This window comes from Lissotriton helveticus, chromosome 8 (assembly GCF_964261635.1).
Source record: "Lissotriton helveticus chromosome 8, aLisHel1.1, whole genome shotgun sequence".
Lineage (NCBI taxonomy): Eukaryota > Metazoa > Chordata > Amphibia > Caudata > Salamandridae > Lissotriton > Lissotriton helveticus.
Genome location: NC_136069.1, coordinates 209,158,431 through 209,171,461, shown reverse-complemented (window position 1 = coordinate 209,171,461; position 13,031 = coordinate 209,158,431). Strand labels below are relative to the sequence as shown.

Below are 13,031 nucleotides of genomic sequence, written 5' to 3'. Positions count from 1 at the left end.
CCACCCAACAGATCGAAGGATTGCCACTTTTGCTCATTTGCATTGTAAAGCAGTCAAAGGTATGTCAGGTAGTTATAAGGGCATCAGACCATTCTTTCTAGACTTTCTGTTGTACCCTGGCTTCAAAAACGAGGCAACATTTGAACATTTGTTTATGGAGTTCTGTGGGATGATGTATTCATTAAAAGAACACTTCGGTAACATTTTGTGTCTGAGGGCTGCTCTTTCTTCCTTCAGAATGATCTACAACCTGTCTAGCTCCTCTCTGAGGTGTTTATTTGGTAACTGTTTCTGTGCTCAGTGTTTTATGAATGGAAATTTATAAAGCTTGAGCCTAGCTACAAAACAATGCTCTACTGTATGGGGAAGAAACGAAAGTCCAGAGTAGGGGTGTGTGGGTGGGCATGTAGATGTGACAATTTGGATTAACAAGGTAGTTTATAGTGTGGATATCCGATTAAACTGATATCCTGCGGAGATGCTAATGGCTATAGGGTGCTGATATCGCTTGAAATGGTGATGACTTTTCATTTCTAAGGCTATATACTTGTTCTGATGCACATTAATGCATATTTACACATTAATGCATATTTAAAATATTATGATCTGACACCTGGGAATAGTGCATTAGAAACATCAACAATGGAAAGGAGGATCCATCAGAATAAACGTTGCTGAAGGTAAGTAACCTATTATTTACTTGTGACCATGTTGCTTAGTCCTATGCAAACTTGTATTCGCAAGGACCGGGTAAAGTATGGTGTGATAGAATGTTTGTTGATTTGGGGCATTAGTCCATAAACATTCTAACGCAGCTGCTCATTATTTTGCCATTTTTATAGAAAAGGCTCCAATATCGTTTTCTCAGGAGGATGTGAAGGTTGTTTATTACCGGGCAATGTACCCCTTTGATGCAAGAAGTCATGATGAAATCACCATTCAGCCAGGCGATATTATCATGGTAAGAACAAATAGTGATCTGTCTTTATTGCTTTTGGTCTGCTTGGGAATTATTTGATTTTAATCTACTAGAAGTGGGAGAGACTTTAAAGAGTCAGTCAAATGTATTGATTCTTGGGCTGTTTGATTCTGCTTTTTTTACTCTGAGCCTTTTTTTCCTTTAAGTATGGCAACAAATGTACTGTCCATTTAATGCCTAGATACTCTAAAAGTCTTACCTAAAAAAATCAAAAATCACATGAAACTAAAGTGTGCTTATTTCTAAAGATAATGACAGAGAATACAAAAGGTTTGGCCTTCATAGAGAGTTGAGCCAGAGACACAATAGAACTTGTGTTGCTTTGTTACGATTTACAGTTATTTGTAAATTTTGAAAAGCATGGGATTGCTAGGCACAGCATCTGAGAAAGCACAACAGATTCCTCTACAAATGAAGGAAGCCCTCTGGTAATCAGTGCTACATTCAGGAATTGAGAGCTGTGACGCATGCATGCCTTTGTGAGTATTTCCAAAACATGTAAGGTCTTTTAAAGATATCATTGAACTAGGTACACCTTTAAAATAAATATTCAAAGGTTACCTTGCCTTTAGATTGTTTTGGTCAAACACTATATGGCTTTCTCCTGCACCCACTGTTCTTCCTATACACAGGAAAAGTACTTTTTTCCGAAGACTGAAGTACATTTATCATATCATTGCTCAATGCCAGTACTACTATTAGATCTACTGCTGGTCATGTTCATGAGAGCTAGCATGCAGATGTCTCCGCCGTCGGCAAATGTGGTGCAAGCTGCTTGCCCATTTTCTTATTGAAAATATAGTATTGAGTGGAGACTATTTCCTGTGTTGTCTTGTGCACCTCAATCCACTCTATTGGATGATCATTATTCTAGATTGTTTAATGTACTCAGATGTTTTCCAAATCAGAAATAAATCTGCAAATCAGTCACTCAATTGCTTGTCTGTAGCAGACCTGCCCAATGTTCCCTCCATTTGAACAAAATGCGTCTATAATATGAATTAGCCACCTCTGGGATGGAACTTAAACTTTCTGTTTCTATACTTATATACTACTTTTACCTGGATATCAACTCAAATTTTATTTACTAGTCGCAAGTTATTTTGTTGTACTAGGTGAGCCCCTTGCTCTGTGGTCTGTGCATAGAAAGGCCCCTGGATCTGAAAGTATTTGAAAGTACTGAAAGAAGCTTTAATGGTGTTATGAGTTAGAAAGAAGTAATGCCATTTTACATGAAAGTAATAAAGATATGTTAATTTTGTACATTAATAAAAAATGACCAAGAATAATTTCAAAATGTTTGTGTAGCTTGTCAATGCTAGATGTGCTCTACGTTTTAAACAGTCACAGTTTTAATGTGCTTACAAAACAAAATAGATTGTATTTATGCACATTTCTATTGGAACTTAGTTCATGGAATGGCTGGCTTCCGGTAAAAGCAGTATACAATCATTCCAATGTGCTGAAAAGGAGAGAGCATAACCAATTAGCCTTATTCAGAAGCTCAGATTTATTTGGCACTTAAGAGTTCTTACTGTTGGGTATTTATTCCTAATCTATAAATAAATTCTGTGTACCAGGCTGGATCCGAAAATTGCTCATACATAGCAATAGCTCCCCAGGAAAATCTGATAGGTGCTGGAACCTTCCCCGATGCCAAGGGCAAACTCTTCATCCTCTGAGCTGGTAGCAGTATTGAAGTTGAAACTGACATTTTTCACACACGCTGCTAATGTCTTGCAGATTATGTATAGGCCATATTGGAATTCTTTAAGTCACATCCTCCTTCTGGTGCTTCTGCTGCTACCAATGTGTATTCAGGACAGGCCTCCATTCCTTCTGACAGCTTCTGGACCAGTGCGAGTCTCTCCTTTTGTAACAAGTCTGCTAGAGTCCCTGTACTGCAGACCAAACTTGTTAAGAGCACTAAGAGTAAGGAGTCCGTGGCTTCACCTGCGGCTGTTTGAATTACGCCGTTGATAACATTACTTACTGGTTCCACTCGGATGTGTTACCTCTGTTTTAGTGTTTAACCGAAAAGATTCTTGCCACGTCTCCTTGGGACCTCACATTATCACTCGCATGAAAACACTTTTAGTTTCCGATTTGAGTGCCTTAAATGCCGGTCTCGAATTTTACCCTACTGTGTATCACGATAGTGAAATGGACAATGTGCTACCAGCTCTGTATACTACAGCAGTTTTTAATATGTAGATACAAAATGTGAGATTTGAGATCAGCATTGCTTATCATCCTGTTGAAGAGATATGCTTGTTTTCCTCTGTCATTAGAAAGGCCCGGAGATCCTTTGCTAGCAGTCTGTTTAGTATAATTTGTTTATTGAAATTCTCAAACAGATGGTGTCTACCAGTGATCTATTGCTTCCTTTTATGGAGACTTTGCTGCAACCTATCGCTGCAAGTTGGGAAAACCACTTTTCAGTGCCTCTATCAATAGGCAAGTGGTGAAAAGTTATATCCTTGCACCTATGAACCCTAATTTTTTGTATGCTTAACTATTTCCACAGGTCCTTTTGTAGCTCAGGCGTCTTCTGCCAAACATAATCCGTACTCTTTTCTGACTTTCCCAGACATTGAGTCAAAATGCTAGAAGCTGTGCCAAAATTATAGTAAGACCGCCTGTATTTGAGTTTTTATCCGTCAGCTTGCAGCTGAGTAAGGTGAACGCCATGTGCTTGCCTGCCTGTAACACCCACACCTTAGAAATCACTTTGTTCACCCCTTACCATTACCCAACCACATGAAAGGGCAGTTATCCCAACTAGATAAGGTGATGACGGATGCAGTGAAACACATGCCTAAAAATGGTCTTGATAAAGCAGACTTGGCAGGCCCCTTAGAATCAAGTTGATTCTTCAACAACACATATGGGTTAGTTTCACATGCTTCCCTGGAAATGTGCAGACATAACTGAAGGACATGCTGTTTGACGTTTAATGATTCTTTGAGAAGATTAGTTTCTTGTTTCAGGATTGCAAACAAATTGCAGTCACAGTAGGTGTTCTGGGGTTGGCGAAACCTGCAGGGCAATTTAACCAACAATATCACTTGTATGTAGCTACTCTAGAAGCAATCTCTCCAGACATAGACAGCTGTCTCAGCCTAACTCCAACATCAGTGATCCTTCTTTTATGTTCTGCTTTGGTCATCCCTACTAAACCGCTTAAACAAGATCACCTAGTACATGGACAAGTGTTTTTGTTCTCGTTTCGTAGAAGGAACAAAACCTTTGACCAATGGTTCACCAAGGTTTTCAATGACTTTAGGTCCTTCCTGTGTTTTGAGTGAATTTCCCTTAACTCATTTTCAGTGCTTCCTCTCATCTCTCACTCTAATGAGCAGGAGGTGTGTCCTGCTATTAAATCTAGATTTGATTAAAGCAGTCTGATCTATTTCCTTCATAGGCTTTAGACTGTGTTCTCTTGTATTGAGCTAGCCACTGCATTCTTTTATTCACGACCACCTACGTTTTATCCTCTGTCTTATGTACCTAGGTTAACCATATGTATATGGTAATTAAACTATGACTTGTGGCTTCTTGTTCTGGCCCGCAACTCTGACATGTACATTTCCAGTCATGCAATTTCATATTTAAATTAATTTTAATTTAAATATATCTTTATTGTTTTCACAAAAACACAAGCTGTGCATCATTCAGTAACTTACATTAAGACAGTGTATGGTATCTCCACAGGATTATTCATGAAATACAGCGTTACATCACATTTGGTGTATCCCCAGGTGCATGTCACATGCAATCGGGCTGTAATGGTACTCGCGCAGTCCCAATATCTGTGCAACGTGTGAGGTATTGCGGTCCCTGCTCCCTGAGTCCGCCACCAGGTCGCGGCTATTGGGGGGGGGGACGATCTGGTATCTTATGCCTCGATGTTAGTGTTGCAGGTGGTGTGACATTGCTTCGACAGCTGTTGGGCCAGGATATGGGACTGACGCGCCATTCTCATGTGTCAGGGCGAGCAGGAGAGCTTGCCGGCACCGCAGCTTGGTCCTAAACCTGGTTGTCAGTGGCGATCAACGCCCTGTCAGATGTGATAGTGTGTATCTCCCCCGCTCTGGTGATTCGGTGCGTTTCCATCTCCGTGTGGGAGCGGTCGGTAGTGCCAGCCGCCTCATAGACACTTGTAGCCCAAGATAGTCTGTCAGTGCGGTCAAGAGATCGGCTAGGAAATGAGGGGGAAATTCGTGACCGTGGCAGGAGTAGTGGAGAAGGCGGGAGAATAAAGGAGAAGGGCAAGTCGGGATGCAGTTGGGGAAGGAAGAGGAAACTGGGGGGGATATAGAGGGGGGGGAAGTCAACTAGTAGGTGTGTATCGTGTGTTATGGTGAGAGCGTATCAGGGTGGTGGGAGCTAGGAGGTACCGCCTCATGTTCATGAGTGCTTTTCCGTTCCTGGGAGGGCAGTATGCCGGTCAGTGGGAGGGCCATGGTGTGGTTGAGGGACGCTTCCTCGCAGAAGTCATGCAATTTCATTGTCATTTGTATATTTATTATTCTCTTTCTGCAACTATCCTTTATACTGATGTATGGCTTTCCCATTACCCTTCATTTAAGTAACTTGGCATCTCAATTGTAAAGTTCTCCAGTGCCCAGGCAAATGTTTGCACTTTATGGAACCACAAAAATAAAAGTATGTCTGTGCATTTTACACTGTATTCACTGGCACTATAAACAGAATTTGTGCATGTTCTATTATAGTAAAATAACTCATAATAATTTGAAAGTGGACAGACCAATACCAGCTTAATCCTGTTATAGGGTACCAGAGCAAAACCAGTATATGTGAGTGGTGGTTCCTCTGCTACTTATGTTTTGCTTTTCTGTGTATCACAGTGCTAATAGTGCTGGAGTCTGTAGTGGGCACTAGTCTATAGAGACATTCCTGACCCCATCAGAGACGGTCGCTCCCCTCCCGCCCTTCCGACTGGTATCGTAGCGCTTTGCTGAACGTGCCTTGAACTTATAGACTTAGCGCTCTGTTTTGCAAGCAGCGTTTCGGGACCTGAATTAATTTAATACTACACTCTGCAAAGCAGCGTTTTGGTGCCTCATTTAATCTGACACTACATTAATATTGCGCTTTGTTGCCTAGCAGCGCTTTGGTGCCTGAAGTAATTTGTCATATCCTTAACTGCAGTAATTGTTATAGCGCTCCGCTGCCAGCATTGTTTGCCATAGCGCTAGTTACTAAGTGCGTCCCATTTCCCTTTTGTCTCGCTGCCATTTTGTTGTTGTGTATCCCAGCCCGTCCCCCCACCACGCTCCCGCCTCCCAGCTGACCCCCCCTCGCCCCTCCCCTTCCACCATCCATTTATGACAGATGGACTTACGCGCAGCATTCACGCGCAGCGAACGCGCCCAATGCGCGCCGAAGGTGCGCCAAAGGTAAGCCCGTCTATGCCCGTCCGCGCCTGGACCGCGCCCAGCGCCAGACCCCCTGGTCCCCGCATCACCCAGCCCTCCCGCATTACATACGACGCCTCCACCCTCTTAGCACTTAACCCCGGCCGACTCCCTAACTGCGCCCAAGCAGCACCAGGACACATCCATGGACCCTTCACCTGCCACTCCTGCAAATTCACCTGCATCAAGACCCACACCAAACCCACAAACACCAAACAGAGATCCAACACCAACCACCTCAAATGCATCCTTCTCAACACCCGCTCGGTTCACAAACACGCCATCGACCTCTGGAATCTACTCTACACCATTTCTCCGGACATCGCCTTCCTAACAGAAACCTGGATGAATGCCTCTTCAGCTCCAGACATCACCATAGCCATCCCGGACGGCTACAAGATCATCCGTAAGGACCGCACCAGCCAAACAGGTGGAGGCATCGCCATCGTCCACAAGAACACCATCCACGTCTCAACCAGCTCAGGAGCCAACCTCGCTATCGCCGAACACCTTCACTTCCAGATCCACACCGACCCCAAGACCACACTCAGAGGCACCCTCCTCTACAGGCCACCAGGACCCCGTACAAAATTCAGCGAATACATCACTGACTTCATTACCCGACACGCCCTCCCCTCGGAAGAATACATTCTACTGGGAGACCTCAATTTCCATCTGGAAAAGAGCAACGACAGTAACACTACCACCCTTCTGGATAATCTCGCCAATCTCGGACTCAAACAACTTGTTAACACCCCCACACACTATGCAGGACACACACTCGACCCTATCTTCACTTCCAGCAAGCATATCTCCTTCACTCACACCACACCCCTCCACTGGACGGACCACAGTTGCATCCACTTCATTTACAATAAGACCACGATCCACAACCACCCTCAACCAACTCTGCGAAGAAAGTGGAACAAAATCACCATCGACCAGATCTCCACATCGCTTCTTCAAAAACCCCCTGCCTATTCAACGAACCCTAACCAAGCCGCCATCAACCTCACACAATGGTTAACCCAAACCGCCGACAAACTAGCACCCTTGAAAAAACATCTAATCAAGCAAGGAAGCGAGAACGCCCCCTGGTTCAACGATGACCTTAAGAAATCCAAGAAGCTCTGGCGTTCCCTTGAGAAAACTTGGAAAAAAGACCCTAACACTATCACCCAAGCCACCTTCAAAAACGCCACCCGCAAACACCACCAACTAATCCGGACAGCCAAGAAATCAGCACTCAAAGACCGACTAGACAACAACACCCACAACAGCAAAGAACTTTTGAACATCATCAAAGAATTCACCAACCCCACCGCCAGCTCAAACGACATCACCCCCTCTCAAGTCCTCTGCGAATCCCTCGCCTCATTTTTCCATGACAAAATCGCCGACATTCATAACAGCTTTGACAACCAACCCGCAAACCAGTCCACCCCACTCACCTCCAAACCTGTACCGCCTCCGAATAACCTTTTCGACTGGAACCCAATCACCACAGAAGACACAATTCGCCTGATGAACTCCATCCACTCAGGATCCCCTACTGACCCATGCCCCCATCACATCTTCAACAAAGCAGACTCCATCATCGCACCCCATCTCCGAGACGTCATCAACTGCTCCCTCAACTCCGCCACATTCCCAGAAAGCTGGAAACACGCCGAACTCCGCGCCCTGCTGAAGAAACCCACAGCTGACCCCACCGAACTCAAAAACTACCGCCCCATCTCGCTCCTCCCATTCCCTGCCAAAGTCATTGAGAAAGCCATCAACAGTCAGCTCGCCGCCTTCCTCGAAACCAACAAATCACTCGACTCCTCACAGTCTGGCTTCCGAGCCAAACACAGCACCGAGACCGCCCTCATCGCAGCAACAGACGACATTCGAACACTACTGGACAACGGAGACACAGTCGCCCTCATCCTCCTTGACCTCTCTGCAGCCTTCGACACAGTCTGCCATAGCACCCTGATACAACGCCTCAGAAACATCGGAATTCAAGGAAAAGCATTGGACTGGATCATCTCGTTCCTCGCTGGAAGAACTCAGAGTTCGCCTCCCCCCTTTTAAGTCAGAGGCCACCGAAGTCATCTGCGGCGTCCCGCAAGGATCATCACTCAGCCCCACCCTCTTCAACGTCTACATGAGCACCCTCGCAACCATCGCATGTCAACACAACCTCAACATCATCTCCTACGCTGATGACACTCAGCTGATCCTCTCACTCACCAATGACCCAATCACCGCCAAAACCAACCTACATGAAGGGATGAAAGAAGTAGCCGAGTGGATGAAGCACAGCCGTCTGAAACTGAACTCGGACAAAACGGAAGTCCTCATCTTAGGTGCATCCCCTTCCGCCTGGGACGACTCTTGGTGGCCAACGGCCCTAGGAAAAGCCCCCATACCAAAGGACCACGCACGGAACCTGGGCATCATCCTGGACTCCTCACTCTCGATGACCAGACAAGTCAACGCCGTCTCATCATCATGCTTCAACATCCTACGCATGCTCAAAAAAACATTTCGCTGGATCCCCACCGAAACAAGAAAAACGGTCACCCATGCACTGGTTACAAGCCGTCTGGACTACGGAAACACCCTTTACGCCAGTACCTCCGCAAAACTGCAGAAAAAACTCCAACGCATCCAAAATGCTTCAGCCAGACTCATACTAGACATCCCCCGCACAGACCACATTTCCGTCCACCTGAAAGACCTTCACTGGCTCCCCGTCAACAAGAGGATAACGTTCCGTCTCCTCACCCACGCACACAAAGCCCTATACGAACTTGGACCTGATTGTCTCAACACGCGCCTTTCCTTTTACTCCCTCACCCGCCAGCTGCGTTCGTCCAACCAAGCCCTCGCCGCTGTTCCGCGCATCCACAAAGCCACCATGGGGGGAAGATCCTTCTCCTACTTAGCGGCCAAAACCTGGAATTCCCTTCCCATCCACCTCCGCCTTACTCAAAACAACCTAGCCTTCAGAAAACTGCTTAAAACCTGGATATTCGATAAGTAAACCTCCCCCCCCCCCTTCCTCAAGCGCCTTGAGACCCTCTGGGTATGTAGTGCGCTATATAAATTCTAACTTGACTTGACTTGACATACTGTGCTCTGATCCCTAGCAGGCAATAATAATGATGGATTGGAACAGTTTTGCATCGGAGCACTCAATTGAACTTGTACAGAAAAATCAATAGGCCACAGAGTTATCTCATTGAAACTTTGTTATATTGTCTTGATAAGTTGAAGAGTACCAAACATCAACACAGCCAACTCGTGTTTCATCCCATTGGACTTTCTCATGGCTCCAATCAAATAAAATGTGATCATAGCTTCATTGAATGAACGGGATTCTGCCAAATTTGAGTAAATCTGTAGTGAGCAATTAAGCAAATTATACGTGAAAAGTGTGAGATAGTACAAGGATCAGAGAATTTGATATAGAAAATAATGTACTCTGTACCATGTTTGTCCTAGAAAGTACAGAATAGATTGTAAGGTGATAGGTTTGATTGCCCCCAGTGCAAGTGATCAGTGCCCAGTGAGCCCCAAGAACTGAGTTTCCAGCTAAACAAAATTGTGATCCATGTTGGTACACTGTGCGCATAATGCTTTGTTAATAAAGCATTTGTGCTAGGCAAAAATTGTGACAGAATACCCATGTGTCATCACAATTGGCGCAAGCAGCATATGCAGGTCAAGGCAAAGGACAAGTAAAATAAAGTGATCAGTCATGAGGCAGGATCGACAAACGGAACTTACAAGCTTTCAGGCAAAATCACAAAATATTATTGAGGCTAAAAAGTGAAAGATCTGAAAAATAACGAAAGATTGTCCAGTCGGTAAAAATAAATTGCTAGCCATTGTTCTTGCATAGTAAGAACTGCGTTAGTTCCAAGCACTAGATGTTGAGAATGTCTGTTGTTGATGTTCACATAGGAGGATTGAAAGCTGAACCAGTAGATAAAGTGATAGGGCTGAGGGGGATTGTTTATAGTAGACAAATGAAAAATAAGTATATTTATTTAAATTTGAAGTGAAGAAAATTATAATAATAGAATAATAGTATCTCTTTATACTGCAACATGTACTAACCAGTAGCACTGTAGTTTAAGCTCAAAATTGGAAGTAATTGCCTCTCCAAAGTATGTGTAAGAAGGCAGGTAATGCAGAGGCTATGATAGGCTTATAATTGCTGTATGTAGCATGGCATCAGAAGCAAAGGGAGGAAGTGGAAGGCAGTCTTGAAAATAGAAAAGCGGACTGGAGTTTGTTAATAAGTCACTGTATAAAGCGAATTAGTGGTGGCCATGTCAACGCGGAAGTAAGAAGCCCTTGCAAGCTATTAAACATTTGATTAGTGGGAAGCGTGATAAAATGTGAGAGAGTGCGAGAATTGGGATTGCCCATGTGGTATTAAATCTCGTATCATAATGAGCAAGCACAAGTTTTAGATTGGTCTGGTCACAGGGCTAATCAACCGAAAGAAATTACATTACATATGCAATTAAGGAAATCAACGAACAAGAGTTAGAGTCCAATCTGTGATCAGGCTAAAGCAATAGAAGTAACATTAATATCATATACATCACAGAACAATGTTGGAAAAGTAAACCTTAAGCATTTTGTCATTTCCAATCAGTGTTGCATTTGCCTATAGTGAGTGTATGATGACATTTACAATAATAATAATTTGAAAAAAATGTGTGTTGAGCAAGAATATTTAGTCTGGTAGAAAAGTGCAGTTCCCTATCATGGTTAAGTCTCTTGTCAACCGCCCATAATTTGGTGATCCATGTTGCCTCCAGATAACATAGTTGTGAAGTTCAGGTACCACCTAGAGTTTTCGCTCTGTCTATAGTGTGGAACTTCAGTTGCAATATTTCACTGCTGTTATGACATGATGAGAAGTATGTGGATAAAATGTAGTTGACGTCTATATTGCTAATAACCCTGATGTGTTTCTGTATTCTGTCCTTAAATGGTGCTTCTCACATAAATTAAATTGCAAGTATAAACAATGAGGTAAATTTTGTGTTGCAATTCATGAAATGTTGTTCCTATTACGTTATATTAGTATTACATTGATCTCATCTATCCCTAACCCTTCAGAATGGGGCTGGTTAAACGGCATGGAGCCGTACTGCTCAGACGGTGCCGGTCTCTGTGTCAGTGGACGCCCGACCGGCTACTTGTTGTCGGAAATGAGGATTGGGGAGGTGCCGGTGATGCCAATGACTTTGGTTGCGGATGCAGTGCCGGGGAAGGTCGATGTGGAGTTGCGATCAGTGACAGTCTGGATTTGGGAACGGGTCCAGTACGAGGCTGTTGCGCCTGAGCCACGGAACCCATAGGAACTCCATCATTCGAGCCTGCAGGCCCGAAGGTGCGCCGGAAGTGTTAGGCCGCCCAAATATGGCACACATGGCAACATAGCACTCCTTCAGTTGTAAGGGGTCCGCTCCCTGCCCCAAGAAGGGAGGTTAGTGTGGAACCGACCCAGACACCCGCTCCACGGAACAAGGCCTCGACCGCATAGGTTCCTCCGTCTCGTCTCGCAACGTAGGTGGCTAAGTCGAAGCATGCTTCGACTTCTTGTGTTTCTTGTAACGTCTCTTACCTGATGACTTGGAAGAAGAGTACTTCGATTCTCCGGGGCAGTGCTGGGACCTTCCTTTCGACCTGAATCGGGACTGATCTCGACTGGGTGACCTCCGAGGCACCGGGCGCTGGGCCGCGATTAGTTTTAGGGATGATCCCTCAAAGCTTTCAGCGCCATGGCCTGGCAATTGGAGCATGACTTTGTGTTGTGGTCGCGCTCCAGGCACCAGAAACACATTCAGTGGGGATCCATGACTGACATGGCGCAGCGACAGGTGCCGCACGAGTGGAACCCAGAGGTGTTATTGCTAGAGATCCCTAGCACACCAAAAGGAGTCATCAAAAAGTCGAAAAAAGTCTGTCAAATCTCTTCGACGGATCTGCGCTGGCTGGCGAGGAAAGAAAATAACTAACATCAGCGCCGGAATGGTGATTATATTGACAACTTGGACATCACGACACTGAAGACTAACATGACAGTAACAACTTCATGTAGAGTCAACCGATGCCACCTACCCGTGCGGAGGGGTACTGCTACAAGAAATCTTCCAGATCCAGCCTGACGTCTGGAAGTTCAAAGGTAAGGAATCTGCAGCTAGATCATGTTTCTATCAGATAGGGCATTACCGAAGATAAGTAACTTGTCCAAATGGTATAATGTTTTCATGAGCATAAGGGTACTTTAAAGTGGGCACACATAAAGAATCCTATTGGTGATTTTGGTAGCTACAAGTAGGGCTTTTCTGTTTTGTGTCTCATGATAGCTGTGACATTCTAATTCCTGTATAGTTCTACCCATGTTATGTGTCCTTGATCAGTCTTTATGAGATATTTGTGTGAGTGTGTTATCAATGGCTAGTAAGTAACCATGTTAGTTGAGGATACTGTATACCTAAGGTGTTATGATAGAATGGAATTTAGTTTGATCTGTTCTCGGGTTTAATCTGTGGTAAAAGGCTCCTGGTAGTGACTAATTGTCTACCCCCAAGGAA

At 44.5% G+C, this 13,031-nt stretch overlaps 1 protein-coding gene across 10 annotated transcripts in view; it reads left to right on the top strand.

Moving 5' to 3' along the window:
- The window catches only part of ITSN1 (intersectin 1), a 1,522,922-nt gene that overhangs the window by 827,361 nt on the left and 682,530 nt on the right, over positions 1–13,031 (top strand). For all 10 annotated transcript variants that reach the window (XM_078656938.1, XM_078656936.1, XM_078656937.1 and 7 more), the window contains one exon: positions 843–961. In XM_078656938.1, coding sequence (XP_078513064.1) covers positions 843–961 — 119 coding nt within the window. The remainder of the gene's footprint in view (positions 1–842; positions 962–13,031) is intronic.